This window comes from Chelmon rostratus, chromosome 20, assembly GCF_017976325.1.
Source record: "Chelmon rostratus isolate fCheRos1 chromosome 20, fCheRos1.pri, whole genome shotgun sequence".
Classification (NCBI taxonomy): Eukaryota; Metazoa; Chordata; class Actinopteri; order Chaetodontiformes; family Chaetodontidae; genus Chelmon; species Chelmon rostratus.
In genome coordinates this window covers 10,350,350-10,376,396 of record NC_055677.1, presented here as the reverse complement: position 1 = coordinate 10,376,396, position 26,047 = coordinate 10,350,350, and the positions used below count along the sequence as shown (strand labels likewise).

At 45.6% G+C, this 26,047-nt stretch overlaps 1 protein-coding gene across 2 annotated transcripts; it reads left to right on the top strand.

Moving 5' to 3' along the window:
• The first annotated feature begins 450 nt into the window (after positions 1–450).
• On the top strand, positions 451–25,913 carry boc (BOC cell adhesion associated, oncogene regulated). 2 transcript variants are annotated; one of them, XM_041961247.1, is made up of 18 exons: positions 451–648; positions 12,877–13,005; positions 13,535–13,807; positions 17,198–17,344; positions 18,260–18,403; positions 18,863–19,156; positions 20,066–20,338; positions 20,427–20,695; positions 20,806–20,965; positions 21,645–21,704; positions 22,024–22,233; positions 22,592–22,767; positions 22,873–23,095; positions 23,184–23,369; positions 23,454–23,665; positions 23,762–23,850; positions 24,312–24,463; positions 24,804–25,913. In XM_041961247.1, the coding sequence occupies exons 2-18, from the start codon at positions 12,894–12,896 to the stop codon at positions 24,968–24,970; spliced, it is 3,147 nt and encodes a 1,048-aa protein (XP_041817181.1). In that variant the 5' UTR covers positions 451–648; positions 12,877–12,893; the 3' UTR covers positions 24,971–25,913. The 2 variants fall into 2 exon arrangements, with proteins under 2 accessions (XP_041817181.1, XP_041817179.1); XM_041961245.1 differs by having other exon boundaries at positions 20,806–20,971.
• Positions 25,914–26,047: the final 134 nt, after the last annotated feature.

Below are 26,047 nucleotides of genomic sequence, written 5' to 3'. Positions count from 1 at the left end.
CAGTTCACAACAACACAGCACCAGCACTGCACAGCTGCACTGGAGGGCCTGCAGGCCTCAATGGACGGGGGTCAATACAAACTCTGTGGGGACCAACGCATACCAAATCAGGGGGAGCAGAGCAGGAGGAGGGGGAGGGGGCGCACTTTTCTCCTCCGGGACACCGTAGTTCTTCTGAAATTAAGTTTCCTGGAGTTTTGCTTATTATACAAGCCTCTCTGTGCTTCATAAATATCGACCCGGGTTCTAGTTTTACGCACAGCCCCTGCAAAGTCCACATGTGCTGTGAGTAGGGATCTGTAGTCTGGAGAAACGGCGGCGCAGGACCCAGCTCTGGGATTTTGGGAGCCAGTCCCTATTGTTCAGATCCCTCCTCCTGCTTGGGAAGTGGGAGGACCCGAAAAGGCGTCGCAAAAGGGAGAATTGTTTGAGAGCTCAGTCATCCAAAAACGGCCTTTCAATGTGAGAACTTGGGGAGCCGAAGAAAATGTCGGTGGCATCGCAGTAAATTACTAAAGCAGCGAGTCTTCAGAGGGAACAGAGAGGCAAAAAGTGTCGCTTTTTGGGACTAAAACTCAGCGCAGAAGAGAGGCGAAGGGAAGATCGCGGGGTAAAAACGAGGTGTGAGCACCAGATACAGCAGTTTGGGTGAGTTTTATCTCTTCATGCGGTCCATGTTTTTGCGGTGTTACGCTACCTATCAGCATGTTTGACAAAGTAATAGATAAATGCGCTCGTTTTGGTGCGTGTTCGCAGTCTGACGGAAGCGTCTTCCAACTCCTATGATACTTTATTTTCAGAGAAAGCTGTGATTTTGGCGTTGGGTTACTGCTTCATACTGGTGACTGCTTTGATAGCCACATTTGTTTTGCTTTTTCCGCTTATTGATCCACATAAACTTTTCCACAAACTTTGTTCAGCCATCACAGATCTCCTTTATCTACATGGACTTGTGCGTTTTGGCGCTCGCTTTCAGAGTTACTTTTAACAAGAAACGTGAAGTTTTCCTCCGGGACTTAGCCTGTTGTTGATTGGATGAGCTGCGTCCGTATTCTCCAACGTTTTTTCTTCATTTTCTGCCGGTATTTGCCGACTATTACTGCCCGATTCATGTCTGTGGAGAGGAATCAGCGTTGTTTGACACGTTGCCGAAGTTTCGAGCTGTGTTTTTAGACATACGTGCGTTTTTTGGAGGAAAACGCGTCTGCGTTTTGAAGGCCGCAGCCTATAGTCGCTCCCATAGGGTAACAGAAAACAGACATGGAGAGCTGTGCCAGATTTACCCCCATATTATCATCGGGGACTGCAGCAGTGATGGGGCAGGTTGGGGGTCAGTGATCATCACTGGCAAAACGACGAAAATGAATGATGTCCGCAGAAAAGCATCATGTAGTTTCTTAATGATGCTCCAGATGAATTTAGTTGATAATATATATATTTTTGCACCAAAATCTGCATCTCCCTGTTAATATACAGAGTGACCTGCGCAAGTTTTATTGCTGGCATAGAGAAAAGCATAACAACGCTACCTGAGCGCATTTCTGTAGCCCCTCTCCCCCCTCACCTCTCAAAGCGTCGTGTCGGAATAACCTCATTAAAGCCTCCAATAAACTGACAGCTGCTAAGCGCAGCCAGGAATGCAGCATCCTGCCTCCCTGTCAGGAGACTCTCTCCTCATATCATCCTCTCATTCAGGGTCTGATTTAATGAGAAAATGTTTGTCTTAATCTCCCCGGGCTGCTAATGAGTGTTGGCCGGGGTGTCAGTCACCGTGGGGGCCCGGTAAGAGGAGGGGGTGGGTGAGGGGCACACGGACATGGAGGAGTGCCTGCGGGAACAGCCGCAGGGGCTCAAGTTTCCAACCCCAGGTGTCGTTTTGTTGTTTGGATTACATCGAGCCTCGCATGGAGGAACCTCTGCGATTCAGTGACAGACATGGCATCAGACAAGAGGGCCTGATTGTTCCCGCTGAATCAATGTCACTTGGATTAAAAGTCGAAACGAATGGCCTGGCCTCCTCCAATTAGGCGCACATCTTATACGGGAATTAATTGGTCTCAGCAAAAAGGAGCCTCTTGTTGTTTGGTCGCAGGGTTTTTTGTTGTTGTTGTTGTTGTTGTTGATCATCTCTGGCAGTCGGGTGGATCAAAGTTGGACTAATTGATTCCAGTCTGATTATCTGCCTGTTTCTCACACTGCTTGGCCCTTTCGATTGGGTATGTGGAGCCTGAAAAAATACAAACATAGAAGCTCATAATAAATCTTACAAATATCACAGCATATTTTCAGTGATTTTGAAGTTGTAACCATGCTATTTTAATTCCTACAGTCATATGATAGGCTGTAATGATCATAATAAATGATCACTACTGGACACAACAGGTACGCTAAATATCCAGGAGTATTATTATGTGTCTCTTCATTCAAGATATGCTACAAAATGTTTTCAGGGTGCAGTCACCTTTAATACAGACATACAATAACAGAACAGAAAATTGCTAAATGTCTTCCTTCGTAAAGCTTTGCCTTTTTCGATCATAACTTGAATTGCAATTAACATCCCCCGGTTGTCGGATTAATAAAGCACTATCTTAATATCTTTGGATTCAGACTGTCGCTCAGACCAATTAAACGATTTGTGGAGAAACTGACGTATCATCACTAATTGATAATGAAAGTGATTATCAGTTGACAGCAGGAAAGTAGACTTCAGTCCATTATTGAATACCACAGCCGCACTCCAAGTCTCTGTAGTATTGTAATATCCAGTTTTTTCTATACCGGACGTTGTGATGAATCAAACTCTTTCAGGCTGCAATCTCAGGCCAAAACAACAGCTATTGGCTGTAAGTAGAGAAAAATTACCCTCACAGGTATCTGCTAAAATCCTCCACATTGTTGACTTCTGGAACTGAAAGTGTGTGTACCTGTAGGCCAAAGAGTCCTCAGGGTCAGGACAGGAAACTGACTTTATTGTTTTTTAGTTACAGAGCCTTTTTTTTCAGTCTTACTGTTACCAGCTGGATCCTTCACAATAAAGCTGGAACTTGAAACTATATGGGATTGATCTTGGTTACCTGCCACACAGTTTTCCACCATTTTCCTAAACGCTGGTGGATATTTTTCACCCAGTCAATAGGAGCTGAGTTTTCATGTGTCTTTATATCTTGTAAAGAAAAGTTAAAGTGTGGATTTAGGTATGCGGCCAATAGCAGTGGAGTTTCTCACTCATATCGTAGTGCCACATTGAACTATGATGTAAGGCACGGGTGGAAGGGTAGGATTTAACTTGTTGGTATGTTTTCACATCTGCATATAAATCACAGTCTTTAGATGGAGATGGATCTCAAGATGCAGTTTCACAAACAGGTCCACGAGGACTGCTGTTGCCGCTCCGATCTCGTGCATGTGAGCCAAAGTTCCCGGTGCTGGAAAGCGCCATTGTTATTGTAGAGGGTGTAACATTGGCGTTAATTGACAAAGGAGAAAAAAATCCTTCCTGAGGGCATGCTTTCATCTCTATGACAGCGGGTACACTCATGCAGTCATAACAGCCTGCAGGCAGGATCTGTGGGCCTTTGCTGCAAATGTGTGTGTGCGTGGTCATTGCACTGGAATGTATTGCTTGTCATTGCGACGCTCACCTGAGTGGTCGTTTTGAGATCATGGCATCAAAACATGGAGGGTAGAGTGTGTGTGTGTGTGTGCGCGAGGAAAAAGAGGGTAGTTTATGCATAATAATTTCAGTGAGATGTTTTCTGGGTTAATGTGCTTTTCATAAACGAGCAAAAGAAGGCACTTATCGCCAAATAAGGCCGCCTCATTTCCCAGAGCCGGACATTATTGGCCTGCTGACATACGGTGCATTAGTCCTCCTGCGCTGACAGATTGGAGGCTCAGGCCTCGTGCCCTCGGGAGGGTTTCTGTGTCCAGTCAGACATCGGATAACCAGAGAGGGACACCTGGACCGGCAGGTGGCTGGGGTCCAGGCCCCTCCCCTGGGGTTGCATACCTCTCTCCTCCTGATCCTCCCTGTCAGCCAGGACCACAGAGTGAGAGAGAGAGAGAGAGAGTGTGAGGAGGAAGAGGAATGCGATCTTAAAAAAAGGGGAATAGTGAAGGAGAAAGTTCTGACAGAGAGTTGGAGAGGCTAATTAAACAGGCCACGACCAAACTGAGTGAGGTTATTGAGGCAGGGATAAAGATAAATTGGTTGTAAGGAAAGAAGAGACAGGAGAAGGAAAGTCTGCTGTAAGAGAAAAGATTTTTCCTATGCAAAACGCCTTTTTTAAGGTTTCAAATAACATTCTGCAACCAAATGTGGACGCCCATCTATTTTTATGTCTATATCATGAATACAATCATGCCTTCATTCGTTCATTAACAGCCTAATGGGGATTTATCCAAAGCCTTTAAACCAGCTGAGATGATTTGTTCCACTACTTAAAGTAAAAGTCAAGAAGCCCTTGATTGGATAATGAAGTTACCCAGGCTGTACTCTCACTCTCTCTCTCTCTTCCTCTCTCTCTTTACACACACACGCAAGCACAAACACACACATTGTGAGGCTGATGTGAGTGCTGTTAGATCATTGATCAACTCCAGACTCTGTGTGTGTGTGTGTAGACAAATAGTCCTGTGTGTGCAAAGCAGATATTTGGACAAAGATTAGGGGGTGTTATTACGAGCCAAAAGCAACCCAGACGCTTTAATAGATCATTCACACACAGGCACAAGATTGCACTCTGACTGGTGGGTGTAGGCTTCGGCCGCTCTTTCTGTCTCGTTTTGAGCTCTCGTGCACAATAACTCTTTTTTTCACGCTGTAATATGGACTGCGTTCCGTATTCCCGTCTCGAGCGTGTGCGAACGAAACAATAAAAGCGCCCAGAAAGACAAGAACGTCAAGGAATCTGGGTCGTGTTCCAGGGCTTTAACCAATAATCAGATTTAAAGTGTTGCCCCAGAGAGAAAAAACTCATCATTGAAGAATGTCAAACTGGCAGGAGAAGACATGATTCAACAGAATAAATCACTGGGCACCAGATTAGTTAGTTATTGGGCCCCTGAGGTTATCACAACTGGAATTTTCCATCGACAGCGCTCCTCTGTCTTCTGCCCAAATCGCGTGTGTCTCTCTCTGTGTGTGTGTGAGCTTTTATTTTATATTTCGGAGCTTAGGATAATGCACATCCGTGAGCTGTGAGTGACAGGACAAATGGTAGCTCTGCTTCACCACGTCTCTCCCTCGCACACAAATCCAGCTCCTGACATCGAGAGCCCTCTTTTGAAACAAGCCTCCTCCAGCTGTTTCTCCTGTTAAGAAACTCTTTCGGACCAGCGGCTCTCGCTCCATGAGTGGGCCACGTCGGTTGCACCATCTCCAGCACGGTTGACGCCCCTGGCTTTCTGTTTAATTTCCTGCCTCTTCTACGTTTTCTAAATCTCGCTCATATCTGTTTTTCCTATAACTTTCCCCTCTCGGCCGTTTTCATAGAACTTTATGGCCTTTCTCCATTCCCTCATCTCTCTTTCCGCCTCCCCCTTTCTCTTTTTCTGCCTTATCTCAATTTCCTAATGCCTCCTCATATCTGTTTTTCATATAATATTTCACTCTCTCTGCTTTTCTCTTCCTTCTTTCGTCTCCCACTGAGAGTTTTAGGGCCAGTCTCTCTCTCTCTCTCTCTCTTTCCCTCCTGGTTCCTGCTGAATAATGGGGAGAAATTGCTCTTGATTTATAATTGGTTCCATTCACTCTGATGCATGAGCTGCCAAAGGAGTTGGGGGGCCCCTTTCACCCCCTCACATCCCTCCTCCCCTCCCTCCCTCCCTCCCTCTCTCCCCTCCCTCTCTCCCCCCCCTCTCTCCCCTCCCTTCGATGCAGGAACACACAAGGAGGCAGGCTGCGCACATGTACAGCTATGAAAGTCTATATTAGCATGCATGGATGCCGTGGCGTGTGTGTAGTTTATCTGTCGGGCCGGGGATAAGTGGTAGCCTGTTTTTTAGCGTGTTGACATTTGGTGTTGGAAAAACTTCCCGAGGTCTACATATTTATGTGCCTCTGTGAGTATACTTTTACCATGTAATAGGAGTTTGTGTGATTGCTTGCTTATGTGTCATCAAGTGTGTGTGTGCGTGTGTGTGCAGGGAGAGAACACAGGCAGGGAAAGAATGGTTGTGGCTACATGAAATATGTGTGTTTGTGTGTGTGTGTTTTATGTGAGAAGCTGTAAACAGAGAACCTTTTGTAATGTTTCCTGATTGAATAATTGATTGCCTTAATACAGTTTTAGAGTTCTTTTTATCCGTCCATCTATAATATTTTTGATAAAACTCTTCTTTTTTTGGACTGTTGCCGTACTTGTTTTTCATTATTCCTTCCTTCCATCTTTTCTTCCTCCCTTCCTTTTCTCCTTTTACATCCTTTTCTTCTGTCATTCATCCTTCTGTCCTGCTGTCATACATATTTATATTCTTTTCTTTCCCTCTCTTCTTTCATCCATTCAGCCTTTCTGTCTTTCTTTACTTCTATCATCCCTCCATCTATCACTGCAACTTTTTTCTTTCCCTCATTCATCTTTCATTATCTTCCCTTTTCCCCTCTCATCCCTCCATCTCATCTCCTTGCTTCTCTCTGTACATCCACCCATCTATGTTTCTCTCTTTAATTCTTCCCTTTCATCCATCCATCCCTTTCTTCCTGCTTTCCTCCCTCCCTGGCTCTGAATTGATTGGCTGATGCCACCTACATCCCTGTTTGCTCCATCCATGTGGCTCAGACTCCCCCAGCAGCCGTGATGATCCCATCGTGTTCCCATGGCCCCGGTGGGCACGCTGGCATCCCACACCAGGCGGAGGAATGTGGGTGGGTGTGTTCACCATGGAACAGTAATTAGCTCTCCGTGGTTAATTCAGCTTCGTTATCTAAATTATGCAAATGCTTCGGTGCCTAATTGATTAGAACGCCCCCCTTCTTCTACATGGCGGGCCTGTCCAGATCCCTCTCGTTAATCCTCGAGACGCTCTGTAGCTCGTTAGTGTCGGTTCGGGGGGTGAAGGAGGGGTTGGACGGGCTGGACAGGCATATAGCTCGTTAATACTTTGTGAAGCGTGCGCATATGTGTGTGTGTGGATGTTATGAAGGAGGAGGGGGTAAATTCTCAACCTCGTTAGGGATGCTTAAATGCTTTTGATGTGTAATTTTATGGCATGAGAACGAGTGATGTCTCGAGTGGAGGATTTGGACTGGCCCCCTCTCCACCTGTTGGGCTGAGTTTCCATGCCAAGATAAGACTCCAGAAGGTTCTCTTGTGTCCGAGAAGGCCCAGAGATAGATGGGAATAGATTTAACGTTTGTTCCCTGCCAAGTTTTCTGCTTATGTAAAGTACAACAGAGGAACAACAGAGATTCTCCACTTCAGTTTGCATTATCCACGGCACTTTGAAGTAGAGACTGCATCCAGCTATATGATCTCACTACATTTCCACATCTTATCCTTGACACATGGCAAATACAGTAGATGCTAGAATTATACCAGTTTAATGCACTCTATTCACCTTTTTATCCTCAATTCATCTTGTAAAAATCAATGATAATTGATAATATTAATGATAATATTGATTACTGTTGGAATTAGCTACCATTTGCACAATTTGTTTACTGATTGAAGGCCCAGAACACAGAAACTGAGTGACAGAATTGATGTACAGTTAGGTGCTGAAACAATTCAGCGATGAATCAGTTGGTCAACTAAAAACTGTTGACATTGTCAAGCGATGCATTGAATGATTTTACCTGCTAAAATGTGAGCATTTGCTGCTTGTTTTTGTCATTGTTGACTGGCTCGTTTCACCTCTATGATAGTGAATATCTGGCTTCTGGCTGTTGGTTGGACAAAACAAGACATTTGAATATGTAAATTTGTTGATTAATCAAGAACATAATGGAAAATGGATTATTGATAATGAAAATATCATTAGCTGCCCTAGAATGAATATTTTTAGGTATTTGACCATTGGTTGGAAAAAAAATATCTTGTGAAGGTGTCAGCTTTGGCTCTGGGAATTTTAGGCTAACCTTGTAATAACCTCGATAATTTTCTATGAAAATCCCCCTCTCCTCGTTGCCGTCGTGTTGCTCTTTTTCTGTCCGATGGTCCCACGGTAAAGCCGGTTTGTTGCCGGTTTGTTAAGCCACCTCTGGACCCTCCTCATCCTCCTCCACTCTGCACAAACCGGGGCCAAAGCGAGAGACCAGCAAACACATTGACAGAGTGAGGGGAAAATATGTTGGGACATTCAGCGACGCTCTCACACACGCTCTCTCAAACACACCCTCTCATTGACGAGGCCCTGCTCTCTCCTCCTGCTCGCCCGCCAGTTGACATCCTCTCTATTAATTTGAGTAGCCGTTCTGCTTTCTCAGTCAACCTCTCCACCCCCCCACTGCCTCCATAAACCCCCTTCACCCATCTCACATCAATCCATAAAGGCACTGAATCCCCCTCCTCCTCCTTGCCTCCCCAAACTCTCTACACACCACTCTCAAACCTCTTGGTCATTGAGCCCCCCCCTCCTTCTCTTTGGTCAATGAGCAGGGCCCATCAGCTCTTCCCCGGGCCCTTCAGAGTAGCGTCTCCCCTTTCTCCAGGGGTCTGCGGGGTCTTTGTCCGTGCACCGGCTCACTGCTTTACAATGACTCTCCACTCTATTAAGGTGCGTTCTGCCTGTTAGCGTCGCCAGGGGCAACCGGCCTCCCGCATGGCAGCTATGCGGCATGGCATTGTGGGCCGCGGGCCCGAGCGGAGCAGTTGAACCCCCGGCACTCCTCACACTTGACACCGCATGTGTTTATCTAAAGGGGGGGCTTTGTGGTGTTTGGAGAACCTCGAGGGAGGGGGAGGGTGGGGCGGCCGCTGGGTGTAAAAAGACGTAAAACTGGGGGAGGAGGGAGGGCAAGAGGGGAGTTTGGGGAGGTGATAAATATTCAACAGCTCAGCTCCTCAGAAGGAGTTACTACCCTGCTACCCCTCCACCACCACCTCCCCTCCTGTGTGTCCTCTTCATGCCAGAAAGCAGATGGAATGTGAGCACTCAGGGAGGAGGCTCCAGTCTGGTTTTATCCAATTAGCAGGGTTGTCAAAATGAATTTATCCACGGAGGCAGGAGGACAATGGGACTGGCAGTGGCCCGGGAGAACAGGGGCCCCGGTGTCTTTACTTAGCACGCTCACAATGAACTTCTGTCAAGTGACTCTCCCCCACAACGACATATAAGGCACTCGCATACCTACACTCATGATGCATGCCTGCACACCACCACCACCACCACAACCTGGAACTCCGCTGGTCGTGCCTCAGCTGAGTCCTCTCCATGATATATACACTGCCCGTAGATACACACACCTGTATTCAGAGCTGCTCTTTTGAGCTGGGCCCCAGTCAAGTCATGTCACAAGTCTTCAGACAAGTTGCTTTCAGGTCTCCAAATCTCTGATTCAGCTGAAACACAGAATTTTTTATGGCGTTCAGAAAGAAACTGTATTTAACATTGATCTGTGATGCCATGGCCAACATCCGATCCGCTTATCTCCATCAGTATCCCTTTTTTAAATGCATATATTTTATTAATGATTGTGTGATGTATGCGCCATGCAGGGCCCTCCTGTAGGAGGGGGCTATTGTTGCTATTGGCAAAGCAGCTGGACAAGAAGTACAGATTAAAAATTGGGCCTGAATTTGGCAAAATGATGATGTAAATTGGTACACATGTGATTAAAGAACAAGTAAACAAGACTGTGACTTGTACTAGACATTCACTCCCGGCTTTCCCCTGCAAGAGGCACATTTATAATGTTAGTATAACAGTATTGAGGTTCCACACACAGCCATACCTGCTGCTGTCATCCCAGGATTCTACCAAGTCAAAATGTAGGACTTGCTCCCAAAAGTCACGTCTTTTAGGAGTCAGTCTCAAGTAAGCCAGATCTCACAGTAATCAAGTGTCAGTTTCTCAACACGATTACAGAAATAGCTTTACTCTCCTGTAATCATACTTCTGCACTGGATCTGGCAGATTTGAGCAGTTCACACAGTTCTCCTCACTGCACTGTCACTGAAGTATGTTTTAATACCACAAAGCTGCTCCCACGAAGTATTTGCCATGCAGCGTTTGTTCCTCCCTAGTAAAGCTGACACAAAACAGTCACAGGCGCACATTAACACACACATTCTCTCGGCTCTTGATTTAGGGGAACCGTCTGTGTGCGTGCTCTGGCTTTTATCAGTCTTACTGATGCGTAGGAGGCTCTTCTGTCTCTCTCTGTGACTTCTCTGGGAAGGATGGATGGAAAAAGTTGGACATAGATGTCAGGCCAACTTTTCATCTTGGGGCAGGGAATCCGCTAAGCAAACACAGGACCCAGCTGACTAATGAATCAGACAGACAGACAGGCTCAGAGGAGTAAGGCTGTTTTTAGGGAGTGATGATGTACGAGAGGCCTTCTCATATCACTATTACAACAAAACTCTATCTCTGTTTCTGTCTTTCCTCTTGTCTTACCACCACTACTCTTATTTATGCGTGAAAGACAGAAATTGGACAGGTAAGAGGGCCTCATTGGCGAGTTAGTGCGTCCTGCTGTGTGTCCAGTTGGCAGATTGACTGGTGTGGTTTTACGGTTAGTGCCTCTCACAGTTGGGACAGGTGCTTGATACAGATGTATGTGTCTTTTATGGGCAACTGTCCCGGGTTGTGTCCATACTGCGACCAGCCACAGAAGCCACAGGCCTTCAGCTTTGCTCGCTCCTGGTTCCACAGTAGCTTGCTGTTTGTTTACTGAGTGAGCCCACTACTGATGGCCTGCTCTGAGTGTACGAGTGGGTAAATGAAACTCTACGTGTATGTAGGGCTGCGACTAAGGATTATTTTCAATATTGAACAACCTGAAAGCGTCCATGTCAACATCCTCAAATGGCTTGTTTTCTTGAACAGACCAAATAATCAGTTTGCAACAACATAAATTAGTAAAAAGCAGAGAATTACTACAAGTGTAGTGCAAGGTATATGACATATACCTACTTATTTTTCATTCCGCATTGGGCATGCCCACTTCTAAATCCCCTCTAATGGGCATCATACAGTGCTTGCACATACAGTAATGTGCCGGCATCACGCGGCCTACCTGCCCTGTAGGTTTGCATCAAGTAATAATACAACAAAATATGTGCTTTGGAATATTTCATTAATGAAATTAATAGGAAAGATGAAGCAAACTACTCAAACAAAAAATTAGCTTTCAGAATTATGAATGACTTCAGGTTATGACACCAGTGTTGTTAGGGTTAGGGGCATAAATTAGGCCATAAATTAAGATGATACCCACTTCTCCAGGCACCACTACGTCACTTTTTTCACCCAACTCTGCAGGCCCCCTCAGCTCCATGGAGCGTTAGTTGTCTGTTGTTGCAGGTTTAATACATGAATAAAATGACGGTCACAGTCAGTCAGCAAGTCATTCGAGTTTCATATTGTTTTTGTTAAAGTTGGAGAAAAGGCCACCATCGCTGTTCATGTCGTGAGAATTAACCATCTATAATTGTTTACACACATTCATAATAAGCAATTAAAATGTAGCAGAGTAATGTGTGGGCTAGAGTGACAGTTGGTGGAGTTAATAGCTGTTTTTCCATCAGCCTGCTGCTTTGCTCATTTTCAATAAATTTGCCAAGGCAGCTAAACATTTTCACTGCCGCCATTAGATGATGAAGGTGCACTGTAAGAGTTTCCATTCTCTTACTGTCCTGCTTTGGCTCTGTATGTGTGAGTGTGTGTGTGTGTGTGTGTGCAGTCCCGAGTCTCTGAGCTTCATTAATCATCTCCTTGCCATAATAACATCAGGACAAATATGTATGAGAAAGTTGTGTGCCTATTTTTACTATACCGACACAGGACAGGTTATGCACTTGAGTGTGTGCATGTTCAGCGACATGCATCTATGCAAGGGAGAGCGAGTAATAGAGATTCAGTTTTGCAGGACCACCCTCCTCATCCTGACGGGAAGTTGTTAGTTTAACCTGACAGGAAAGAATTCGGGAAACTTGGCAGCAGGCGACAAGGGAGAGAGAAAAGCTCCCCTCTCTGCATTAACTGTTAATAGACTGACCATTACTATCGTCTTCTCCATTTTCCTCCCAATACATACTGGTCTGATGTATAAAAGACCCCTCCTCTCCTCCATCTCACACACACTCCTCGCTGCTGTGATATATATTTCCCCCCCAGCCCCCCTTTTCCCGTCCTGCCTCTCATTAGTTGTTCTTTGTCCCGACTCCTGAATGCAGCCTGTGTGTTTTTCCCTTCTCCTCTCCTTTCCCTCTGCCCCCTCCTTCTGGACCCTCTACCTGTATCGGTTACACCTGAGCGGGAAGGTGGAGGGGTCAGGTTACGGCCCGCAGAATGAGGGCGCCCCTTTGATGAGCACAGGCTGGATGGGTGCGGGTACAGGCGGGGGAGACGGGGTCAGCGGTGAGATGGGGGCTGACAGAAAAGAAAGGCTGTATTTGTGTCTGGAGTTTGGCTTCTGAGGGTATTGCAGAGTGCTCGGCCTCGCCTGGGTTATGTTTCGTTAATGGCTGCCTGTTTGTGTACGTGTGTGTGTATACAAGTAAGATGGAGCAACTTATGTATGACTGAAGACTGTTGAGATGAATGATGCATATTACCAAGTTGAAATTTGGTGTTCTGTGTGTTACAGTCAGAACTAAAGTGGCTTTTGCTGTTTGTTTTGAGTGTACCAAGCCTGTAAATGACCGTCTGACCTTCCTCTGTGTGTGTGTGTGTGTGTGTGTGTGTGTGTGTGTGTGTGTGTTTCAGGGGGTAGTGTATGGAAGATGTCTGGAAAGCGAGACTGGACTCCGTGGATGAAAAAGAGAAGGGCTCCAGTGTTGTGCGCTCTGGGTGCAGTACTGCTGTGCTGCCTGCAGAGCGGCGCCTCCCTCCCCGGTGAGTAGACAAACTGAGATGGCGAAAAAACTGGATCTTTATGTAAAAGTAAAATTTTTTGGCTTCTTCTGCACCGTTTTAAAATGCACAGGACTGACTTGATCTATGCTCACTTTATGAACGCCTTTACATTTTCCAAACACCTGGTGCAGGATAAGTCTTGCCAAGGACAAAATATTCTGGCTCGATCACAGAGAGGGAGGTGTTGTACATTCTGGCAGCAGCAGCAGCAGTTTATTTGAAATAAGAAGTTTGGATGAGGTGCACTAGCCAACAAGGGTGAACTGAAAAAGAGAAGTATTGTACATAGAGCCTCTTAATAGATTAGTCAATTGAAAGACAACTAATCAGCAACTGTGTGGATATTCGTGAGTCATTTTTCAAGCAAAAATTCTAAAACAAAATGCAGTTCTTTGACAGACATTGTAGCATATTTAAGGTATAACTCTGCTGGCCACATTGTTTGACATGTATATTCTGACATGTATGAAGTAAAACAAGCGTCTTCTGCCTTCTGACTGCTTTGCAGATGAGGTGCCAGTGTTCACCGAAGAGCCCATGTCCGTGGTGCAGAAGTTGGGAGGCAGCGTGAATTTGCGCTGCAGCGCCCGGCCCGCCTCCGCCAACATCAGCTGGCGCCTCAACGGCCAGGAGTTCTTGGACGTAGATTTGGGTGTCGTGCTGGGGCCCGACAGCCTGCACATCCCCGCGCTCTCCAACCTGACTCTGGGCAGATACCAGTGTGTGGCCAGCACCGGCGCAGGAGCCTTGGCTAGTGTGCCTGCTAACGTCACCGCTGCCAGTGAGTAGCCGCCCACACGGAGCTGAGACAAATAAACACAAACACACGGTCCTTTTTTTGGTTTGTCAGAGTATCCAAAGAACGCCTCTGACTTAATGTTCTTTTAGTCGAACAAAAACAGTGGAGGGCCAGTATTTGTTTACATAAAAATCCTCATCAATACGACCCTGTAAACGTTGTACTTTTCCACTACTTTGTGCCCAGTTGTTACAACAGTCCAACAATAATTTTGATCATGGTGGGAAAAACATGTTGCACATCATTGATCAGTGATAATAACTCCAGATAGTCAGGCAGTATTCATTGTAGTTAGCTAACAGCTGCTTATATGTGGTGCCGTATGAATCTAATGGAGTTAAAGTGAATTATTCTCATTGCTGACGTTTTTAGTGCGGTGCTGCTCTGAGTGTGTGGCGTTATATTTGATGTGCATCATGGGACTGAGAGGGGGGCCTGAAGCTGTGTAACCTGAGCCTGAGGAATGGAGGGGACCCGGGGCCGGTCAGAGCTGGGAAGAAGGGACCGGGACTCAGCTTGGGGGCCCCCTGCTTCCATCGGCCCCTCTGCTCCCCACAACACTGCATTCCTCTCCACAGGGCCCGACAGCAGGGCTCGCCAGAAATTATGGCCCCGTAATTGGTTAGAGGCCAGGGGAGGGAGATAGGGGTGGTGTGTGTGTGTGTGTGTGTGTGTGTGGACAGAGGATACGGGTGTATGCCTCACCAGAACACACCGTCAGGTGAAAAAAGGCCATTGTTTTACATGTAGTGATGTGATGTATGAGACTGCCGTAGCTGGAGAAACTGGAGGTGTTTTAGGCCAGTCGAGACAAGATCCTAACACAAGATGAGACGTGATGTCACATTCTCTGTCTCCTCAAAGGCCTCCATAACCTTACACACACTTACACACACACATTACTCTTCCTCTGCACATTTTTCACTCTTCACCCTGTCACTTTCTCTCTTCTTCCCCTCCTTTCATTATCTTTGACTTTCCCTCCTCTTTTGTCATCTTCACCTCTCAAGTTTTTTTGTTTCCCCCTTGCTTCATGTACAAAGGCAGTAAAAGTTATTGATAGTTCCAATAGCGGATGAATTGTGTTGCGATAACCACATGTGGAGCCAGACTGTTCGTCCCGCCTCCCCCAAAAACTTCTCTAATTTAATAACGGTCTCTCCTCGGCCACCCTGAAACCGCCTAAGGAATTGCTCCACAGGGAGTGTGTACGTGCCTGCCTTTCCATGTGAGCCCTCTTAGTTGTATGCACATGTTTTTTGTGATCAGGATAGGTTGATTCCAGACCCTCCTCGCTATCCGACTCTGAAGAATCTGCGCTTTTTTGGCATAAGTTAAAAGCTCCTGGCTTGAATTCTTGTGCAGACAATCACCCTCCGCTTTTTCTTTTTTTTGCTGCAGAAAACAGAGACGTGTATCTGCACAACGTGAATGCACAACACGTTGCACAAACATGTTATAATTCAGACGCGCACGCATAGGCCTCCTACTGCTACACATAAAGATGATGAATGCACTGTCTCTCTAGAAATATTTAAGTCTGCCTTGCCAAGCAGCCCTGGTGCGGGAGGTCTGCTTCACTTTATGAATACCATCAATCCTCCATCCCTGCAGGATGCACACACACACACACACAGACACACACACAAGAACGCACGCTCACATGCATGCACGCACACCTGAGAGGCACCCATGCGGGATTCTTCCTGTGAAGAATGCGGGGAGGTAGAGTTGTCAGGTGGGGGGGTTAAAAGGTGTAACTGGAGGAATTTGGGAGAAGCAGGCAGGAGGAGGAAGGTGGGATGGTTACGGTGAGGTATGAGGGGGAGGGTGGCTGTAAAAACAGCACCTGATTGATTTAGCAAATGGAGCGCCACACGGTCTCTCTTTAAAGCCGCAACACGCGCACACACACACACATACACACACACACACCCCCACACACACACACCACTTAGCTTGACATGTCCTGGCTGGGATTGTCATCTTTCAGAATAAGAGCTGAAACAGAGTGAGAGATGGAGCTGTGTGTGTGTGTTTCTGTGTGTCTGTATGTGTGTGAAGACCCTGATATCCCCCATTTCTGCCATTAAAAGCTCCCCCAGACACAGACAGAGGGACAGGTCCAACATGCATGGGGAATAAATCAGTCTGCTGCTGTGAAGGTGTTTGTTCAGTGCTGCGAGTAAATCACTGTGATGTCCCTATCAGTAGATACAGTGGTCTTAACTAAACTCCACTTATTGAATTAGTGCCGTATACAAAGTCTCATCAGCTGACTGTGTATACCAGCAGCTTGGTTGTCTTACCAGAGAGCGCGGCTGGTCCAAGAAAAACACACCAGTTATAGCACCTCTGGAAAGAATGGAGAGAGGCCATGTTTGTTAAGAATAAATCAACAAAGGCTGGTAGACATTTAATTACGTTCCGGGAGAAGTTTTATTTATCTTTCATCTCACTTCTGGACTCCTTCATGACAAATGTCTCCAGTTGTTACTTTCTTTTTTTTTCCCTCTTTTTCTTTTCTCAGTCTCATTTTAGTTTCCCTCTGCTACAAATCTATGAAATGGCAGCATCCCCCCGCTAAGATTTTTGTGGGTTTTTCTTCTTTTTTTTTTTCTTTTCTGGCTTCTTTAAGAGCAAAGTCTTGCTGTTTCCTCCCAAACTTAAACTAGGATATCTCTCTTTGAAACTCTATAGGACGAACACCTCTCACCTTTGACCCCGTGGCCAGGCCTCTGAGCTGCTCAGGCAGGGGGGTTTAGGAGGTCAGAGGTCACATGAGTGTCTGTGCTGTGCAGACTGTGTGTCTGCGGGACACAGTCGCAGCACATGGCCCCTGTAATCCCACTCCCCTATTTCCCACAGACTCTGAACCGGCTCCAGTCCCAGGATCATGTTTGACAGGATTAATGACACCTACTCAAATGTTATAGACACCACTTTTAGGCTTTGGAATTATCCAAACTGATGTGAAACGAGTAAAACAGAAAATTTAGCTTGCGTGCCTTTTATAAAATTCCTGTGACTTAAGTCAGATCATGTTAAGACAAGCAGTGGGGAAAGAAATGACTAAATGGAGGTAGAAGTGGTGCCTTTTTCAAAGAGAGGGCGCATTAGAGACGTTGTGGGAATGTGGTTACGATGTAATGGGGACAAGCTGATGTGAGAGACACCCAATATGGAAACAGCACAGTTATTGTAGAGTTTTTTTATCGCTCAGAATATTGTGGTTTTCTACTTCTAAAGCTGTGGACTGACTGTACACATGCACAGTTGGATGCAATTGACGCCGTGCATTGACACGGCGAAGGGGGGATTTTTGCATCGACTGGACAGCACTGACTCATCCCTCGCCTATGTGTTTTGCAGAGCTGCGGGACTTTGAGCCTGATGACCAGCAGGAGATCGAGGTGGACGAAGGCAACACGGCTGTTATTGAGTGTCACCTCCCGGAAAGCCAGCCCAAGGCTCAGGTCCGCTACAGTGTCAAACAGGAGTGGCTGGAAACATCCAAAGGTACCAAGCTGCTTCACCTCATTAGGATCTCACGCAATTTCTCTCTCTCTCTCTGTACTTTGATTCCCATGCTATCTTCATAATTTACCGGAATGCTATAATCCAGCTATCTAACCCATCATAAAACTGGTGATAAGGGTATTATCTCGAGAATGTTGAAACATGGGAATGCAGCTGTTTATTTTTCAAACTATTTACTTCTAAGTTGCCTGGAAGAGAAGAAAAGCTCCAGTGGTTTGTGGCTGGTATGCTGATGATGCCTGGGAGCTGTAGGTACTGATATCTGCACCTTATCTCTAAGGAAATGAACACCACATTGACGAGCATTCACCGACTCGTGGTCAGATTATGAGGCGCCACCTTGTGGCCTGTGCTGGCCGTGCACACATTTGCTGGAATGGCACATCGTGCTCAGATTACACTGTAATGTGTGTCAGCATGGATGTTTCTGTGGTTCCTCTGTTTCTTGGCCATATTCAAGTATTTCTTCTATTTCTTCCTGCTTTGAGCCTGAAAAGAAGTATGAAAAGCCTGGCTACATGCTACAGTATCACTTGTCTAGCAAGTTGAATCCCTTCCAACGCCTACACATTTTCATATTTGCGCTCAAGGGTGTACAAAACGTTATTGCATAGTTTTATTTGCAATTATGAGACAACTACATTATGTATTCTGGAAAAATGGCACAAATAATGGCAGTAATATTGAGTGTACAATAACTCATTACAGTTCTTGTAATTATTTTCCTTGTTTGCACACTAGCCTTTGTAGCACAGCCTTGAGAGCATTTCACCATGCAAAAACGCTAACTGCCCGCACAGAAGCCGGCCATAAGTGTACACTCTGACTCATTTATGGGTTTGTTAGGCCGTAAGAGCATTGCTCTGACATCTGTTTGTCTATTTTATTGCGCAGGGAACTACCTCATCATGCCATCAGGGAACCTACAGATAGCCAACGCCACACAGGATGATGAGGGGCCATACAAGTGTGCTGCCTACAACCCCGTCACTCAGGAGGTCAAAACGTCCATCTCCGCTGACCGCCTGCGCATACGCCGTGAGTCATCATCTGCAGCACTAAAAGTTTTTTATTAGTATTGCTGGTGCTAATGAAAGCACATTTTAAAGACTGAAGTCATTCTGAAATATTAACTGGTCATTCATTAAGTAACCACATCAGAAAAGACATTATTGGAGAGCTTGTAACTGTTACTGTAGACACATGTGGTGCACATGTGTCTCAGACTCGTATGTTCAGTGTGACTTTCATCATCCATCTCGCCAGGACACATTTAATCACAGGTGGTGACGTGCGCAGTTCATGCTTTTGCATTTTCAAAGGCAGAGATGAAAATGCTTAGACTTCACATTGTGATTGAAATCCTTTTGTATTCTGGGTGTAATTTTAGCCACAATGTGTATACAAGCAATTTCAAGAAATGGAGAAGGGTGGGAAAACTTGCACAGACTTTTTCACATCAAGTGTTTGTACGCTGACCGTCCTCATCTTTTCCAGGCTCCACCTCAGAAGCAGCTCGGATCATTTACCCGCCGGCGTCACGCTCTATCATGGTGACCAAAGGCCAGCGGCTGGTGCTGGAGTGTGTGGCCAGCGGCATCCCCACTCCGCAGGTCATATGGGCGAAAGATGGACAGGACCTGCGTTCCCATAACAACACACGCTTCCTCCTCAGCAACCTACTGATCGACGCCGTGGGCGAGGCTGACTCGGGGACGTACGTTTGCCGAGCGGACAACGGCATCGGCTCGGCCAGCTCTGCGACGGTGCTTTATGACGTACAAGTGTTTGGTGAGTAACCTGGAAGAGTGGAGTTAAGGAAAGTTGTTTGTTCATGTTGTGCTTTCACATTATTTGTTTTGATAGTCTTTTAGAAAAAAAAAAATTTGTTAAATGCTGATTTTTTTTGTCTGTGTCGTATATTTAATAACTAGACTGTCTCCTGTTTGGTGGACAGAGAAGACAGGGGTCTGTGTGTGCACGCAGTCATGTGTGTTAGCAGCATGTAAGCCCGGGCCGCCATGTAAGAAAGAGTTTGTGCAGACAGAGCTCTCTATTCTGTAGCAGGGCTTGATTGAGTGTGTCTAGGTTATGGATGACTGTTTTTACAGTGATTTTGTGTGTGTGTGTGCAAGAGTGTGTGTGTGTGTGTGTGTGTTGTGGGCTTGTCTCTCTGCAGCTGGTTCTAATTAAAGCCAGAGAGCTGCAGTGGCTGTAATGAGCTCGGTCTTTCCCTGATTCACAAGCAGCCAACCATCAACTAGCAGGCTTGGCCCCGCCTACCTGGCGCTATACACACACCCCTTTCATGCAGCCTTTACACACACACACAAACACACACACAATTCCTATTTTACTCATACACATGTAACATTGTTAGGGCTTAAACAATTGTAATACTCAATAAATCATTGCCTTAAATGATAAAGTTATTGAGTGAACAATGACATATAACACAGAAAAGCTTAAGATCTTCACAACCGAGAAGCTGGAACTAATTAGCATCCTAGAATTATCTAAATGTTAAGTCTAATGTCAAAATAGTTTGACTATATGAAATGGTAATTTTCTGTTGCACTAATGAAAATAATTGTACATTGCAGCCCTTGACATTATGCACAAGCACACTTCTGTACACACAAATACTCACGCTAAACTAAGCAAAGCTTCCTAACCAGCCTTTGTGTGTGTCTTCTGCAGAGCCTCCTCAGGTGACGGTGGAGCTGCAGCAGCAGGAGGTCGTGTATGGAGAGACGGTGCGCTTCACCTGCCAGGCCCGTGGCAAACCCACTCCCTCCGTGATGTGGCTTCACAACGCCCGTCCCCTGGCCCCGTCTCCTCGCCACCGCCTGACCTCGCGGGTGCTGCGTGTCTCCAACGTGGGCCCGCAGGATGATGGGCTGTACCAATGCATGGCTGAGAACGGGGTGGGCAGCTCACAGGCCTCCGCTCGCCTCATCACAATATCAACCGGTAAGTTAGGTGGTTGGTTATTTGTCACAGATTTAATTCTTTTATCTCACAGTCTTTAGATTTCATGATGCATGTCTTTTATTTCTAGGGATTTCATCAAGGGGGAAGTTGCCCTCGATCTACAGGCCGCTCAGCCCAGACAAGGTGCTGAGAGAGCAGCCGCCTGTGAGGTCTGGGGCCACCGGTGCCATGTTGCCTCTTGACTGCTCTGAGCTGCCAGGACAGGTCCTGCCTGCAGAAGCCCCCATCATCCTCAGCCAGCCCCGCACGGGCAAGGCTGACTACTATGAACTCACCTGGAGGCCGCGGCATGAGCGAGGAGTCCCTGTGCTGGAGTACATGGTCAAATACAGAAAGGTACAGCAGCGCTGTCTCTGCATTCTCAGTTAAAATGTAAGAAAACAAATGATATTCTCTCAAACATGTGCACTTTCTTTGTCAGTAACTCACCCATCTGTCTCTCTCAGGTGGGAGACCCTCTAGCAGAGTGGACCTCCAGCAGTATCTCAGGCTCCCTCCACAAGCTGACTCTGGCTAAGCTGCAGCCAGACAGCCTGTATGAGGTGGAGATGGCTGCCAAAAACTGTGCAGGTTTGGGACAACCTGCCATGATGACCTTCAGAACTGGTAAAGGTACAACACTGTCAGACTAGTCATGTCACACGTCGCTGGTTTTTAGCCATGCTAGCAGTGTGGCTACAGGGATAGCAGTGTAGGCTTGTCAACCACTTTGGTCCTGAGTGAAATAACCCAACAAGTTTATATGGATAACTGTTTGGTTCTGCACAGACCATCATGGTCCCCAGAGGATGAATCCTACTGAGTTTGCTGATCCCCTCCCATCAGTATGAGGTTCACATTTGTGGATTTGTGTGAAACATCTCAGCAATTTTTGGATGGATTGCCATGAAATTTAATACGCTCATATCCCCCTCAGGATTAATTATAATAATAATCCCTTAACTTTTCATCTGGTGCCATCATCAGCTTTATATTGTCCAATACTCTTATGACCAAATACCTGCATAACTAATGATATTCCCATCAGCCTCAACTGTGCTTTGTGTTAGCATGCTAACACACTGAACTAAGCTGGTGAGCATGGTAAATATTATACCTGCTAAACATCAGTTTGTGTTAGCATGTTAGCATGCTTCCGTTTAGCTCAACGCACTTAACTGCTGAAGTATAGCCACACAGAGCTGCTAGCATGGCTGCAGATGTATTGGCGTTCGATTCAGATCAATCAAGTCAGCATTTTCCGTAGTTTAAATTCTCATCTAATTGTTTGTTTTTCTGTCTTCAGGTCGTAAAGGGCAAATTGACCCACCGAAAACTCCCGCTGTGCCCTCGCCAAGCCTTTCTCGTAAGCTTCCCGCCAATCCTGGACCTCGCCCTGCCCCTTTGCAAACTCTACTTCCTGTTAACTGTACTAACTAAAACAAACACTTTTACCAAAATAACTGTGACAAGATGCTATTCTGCAGCAGGACCCTGAACTTCTAACCATTCTCCTTTTGACTAACAGTTCTCCATCTCCTTTTCCTCTCTGTCTCTGAAGGATGAGCTCTCAGTAAGTGCTGAGTGTAACGTGTTTTGCCTTCACTGTCATAATTACAGAGTGTTGTCTGGGAGTTCATATCTTTTCTCGTCCTCTCTCTGACACCATTCTTCTTCCTCTGCAGCTCCCGAAGCCCCTGACAAGCCCACAGTCTCCACGGCAACGGAAACGTCGGCATATGTGACTTGGATTCCTCGCGGTAACCGCGGCTTCCCCATCCAGTCATTTCGGGTGGAGTACAAGAAGGTGAAGAAGGCAGGAGAGGATTGGGTGACGGCGGTGGAAAACATCCCCCCATCGCGGCTCTCTGTGGAGATCACGGGCCTGGAGAAAGGTTGGCCATCTTCACACGCACTTTAAACAGTGCTGTTATTATTCACGGCAGTTTTATTCTGACTTTGTGGAGTCGGGGGGAGAAGTAGGATGTCGTACCATATAATTACAGTGATGATGTCCTGCATAATTACACTCCCACGGCCTGTAAATTCATCAGCATAATGAGTGTTGTTACAGTCATTTCAGTAATTGCTGCCATCAATCAAAACCATAACCGAAACGCAATCAACATCGCATTTGCTCTTAAAAGGAAAACATGAAGTAATGTGAAAACAAACATCATTAGTCAACACAATATGGAGCTTCGTTCTGCAGCCCCCAGACACAGATTAGTGATGTTATCCCTGTCCCTGTAGGTACGTCCTATAAGTTTCGTGTTGTGGCGGTGAATGTAATCGGCTCCAGTCCTCCCAGTGCTCCTTCAAAAGCATACACAGTGGTGGGTGGGAGAACCCATGAGCGCCCTGTTGATGGACCCTACATCACCTACAATGAAGCCATCAACGAGACTACCATCATTCTCAAATGGACGGTGAGTGACTGGAAGAATTTGTGTTTTTGTCTACTGAAATTAGTATTTTGCAGCACGACACATTTTTCATTGTGATTGTAATGCGATTTATTTCCCCCTCAACAGTACACTCCTGTGAACAACACACCCATCTACGGTTTCTACATCTACTACCGACCAACAGACAGCGATAATGACAGTGACTATAAGAAGGATGTGGTGGAGGGCGACAGATACTGGCATTCAATCACTGACCTCCAGCCTGAGACCGCCTACGACATCAAAATGCAGAGCTTCAACGAGAAGGGAGAGAGTGAATTTGGCAATGTGGTGATCCTTGAAACGAAAGGTGAGGTTTTACCTTTCAGGCTGATGCAGATGTTTTTCTACCACTGACACAGCTTTTTAAAACTCGTTCCCACTTTCTGTCTCCTCAGCTCGTCCTAATCACCAGCGGCCAGTTCCATCAGAGACCCCAAACCACGGGTTGGGACACTCCAGCGGACTTGTACCTCGGCCTGGCGACCTCCCCTATCTTATAGTTGGTATCGTCCTGGGAGCCTTCGTCTTCATCATTGTCGCTTTCATCCCCTTCTGCCTTTGGAGGGCTTGGGCCAAACAGAGTGAGTGCTCCTCACAGTTCCTCAAGTTCTTGCGACCATCAAATTATTTGCCTCTGTGTAATTCTGTTCTTGCGCTTGTTTCAGAGCAAACGTCCGACTTGTGTTTTCCGGCTGTGGCCGCGCCAGTGTCGTCATGCCAATACACCATGGTTCCCCTTCAGGGACTTGCCCTGGTGGGCCACTGCCCGCTGGACGGCCACATGACGGCTCCACATGGCGTCTACCCTGTTAATGGAGATTACACTCCGAATGGCAAACCTCATCACCCCACTCACTGTCTGCCAGGGCTGCAGCAGGTACATAACAGTTCAATACAGGTTGTTTTGAGCTGTCAATGTTATGAAAGTGCAGTAGTGTTGCATATATGATGTATATGTGCTTGTGTTTTGCAGGAGGAGGTGGACTGTGATATGGAGTGTGACACGTTGTTGCCACAGACGATGTCAAACGGACATCTGCCTGTTTATCACTACTCCACCAGGTACGTTTGCATATAGAACTCAAATAATTCAATAATTCATATAATTATATATAATATAATTCCCGAATAATCGACTAATGGCCAAGCAAACTGCTCTTGTTAAATTGCTACTGTCTTAGAATCTGATTTTCTTTTTATAATTTTATAATAATCTGCATTCAAAAAATGTTCCTGATATTTAATTTTATTCATTGTTGACTGACTGAATTAAGAATCTGTACCTAAACCGGTGCTGGTTCCTGCTTTCTAATAACATTTTCAATCATGTTTTAAAATTCATCCTCTTATCATTGTAAATGAAGTACCAACTATTGTGTTAGTCCAGCTTCGGTGCTCTATCTGTGTCCATACATGATGCGTTCAGGCACTGTATTTAGTGTAGGGACAACAAAGTTTGTAGCAACAAAGTTTTAAATTCTAAATTGCAGCCAGAATACAGTTTTTTTTCTCTTCTTCCTCAGTGGTTCAGATCATCATGAACAGAGCTGCTGTCCTCCTGATGACTCCACTCTTCAGCTCCTCGACTCTTCCCACCAGCACCTCAGTTCACAGGAACTGGTATGTGGTGGCAACTTCTGTGGAGGAGATAAAGCAGAGGATGGCATCACTCACAGTATGTATATTGACTGAAATACTCTGCGTTGACTTTTTCCTGACTAGCACATGTAGAACCTGTAGCTTTTCTTATATGTCATAATCCTGTAATGTGCAAGATATTAAACGGGAAATGATCACAGTTGATCAACTGATGATTTTGTGACACTCTGATTTTCAAGCTTAAGACTGACTGCTATGCTCCAGTTAAGATAAAATTTTGCCTGAGACACACTATTTTGAAACATTTGACATGTTTATCTTTGTTTTTTAAACCTTAGAATGAGCATCCTTTAACCAGTACAAAATCGGCTTTACATTTTCTGACCTGTTCTCGTTCCCTCCTCCTCTTTTTGCAGAGCCAGCACCCTTTCCTCTTCTCTCTCTAGAAGACGAAGGGATTTTCACCACATCATCTTCAGCGGCCACGACACCACAATCCCAAGATACAATACAGGAAGTGAACATCCTCCCAAATGAAGCATACCCTGAGGATGAAGGGACAGCCAACACAACAGATGCATGACAGACTGTTGAATAGAAAAAAACAAGAGAAAATATTTATTTTTGTATCACAGATATTTATATATTTATGCTTTTGTACATACGTGTCTGATTATACTGTATATAAGGTTATTTTCATATTGAAAAAGACTCTATTGGCACGTCCCCCCTCAGCACTGTACCACATCATGGAGAAAGGGAGTACCATGTTGTGATGCTGTCTGCATTTCCTGGGGAGGGAAACAGGTCTGAGATGTTATTCCTCACGTGAAGAAGATCAGTCAGGGGACCTTTATATCTGCGGGGGATTCCTCTCACTTCAGCACTTCATGTCTAGACCCTCCTCACGTCATTCCTCACGGATATCCTCCATCCTGAATGTTTGGACCTTAGGTTCTTAGCTTTATGTACAACAGAAACAAAGGGACCATTCAAACCAGTCTGATGCTGTAATTATGAGGTGCTTCATTGCTGTTTAGTTCTGTTGCTTTGTCATGTTTTCAAAATACAACTGTCTGTCATTTTGTATAGCAGTAACACAGATGTATTATGCATTGCTCATCATTAACAAACTATTAACACGTGTATGCAACATAAATCATTCTGTTTCAGTAGTGTACAAGAGATTATATATTGTATAGTTATTTATTTTTGGATTTACTTTTTTTAAATCACTGAATGGGAGAGATTCTGGAAAATATCTTAAACTCAGTCATTGATAAGCTGAACTTTATACTGCAACCACTTCTGTGTTTACTCATTTGCTGGTTACCAAATGACTGCCAGGTGAGGGCGCTGTGACAGGTGTGTCAGTATTATTCCTCCCTCACAGGTTGGTGCATAAGTATTAGTCTTTGCCAGAGACATCTGCAATCGAAATGAAGGAGATCCTGAATCTACACTCCCTTTATAAGTGCAGCCGTTCTGTGGCTGCGCATGCTGGAGCACTATTGCATGTAAATAAAAGCTTATGAAATTTGACTAGTGTTGGTGCATCTTTTCAATCGTGGGATATTTATGTGTGGTAACTACAGTCTGCACACTATGATTACAAAGCTTTTTTGCTATGTTTTGCAGTGAAAACAAATAATTTGCTGTG

Coding starts and splice junctions, on each gene's coding strand:
- boc (XM_041961245.1), top strand. CDS start 12,894: ATGTCTGGAAAGCGAGACTGGACTCCGTGGATGAAAAAGAGAAGGGCT. Junction 13,808..17,197: donor TGCTAACGTCACCGCTGCCA/GTGAGTAGCCGC, acceptor TGTGTTTTGCAG/AGCTGCGGGACTTTGAGCCT. Junction 20,339..20,426: donor CCTCATCACAATATCAACCG/GTAAGTTAGGTG, acceptor TTTTATTTCTAG/GGATTTCATCAAGGGGGAAG.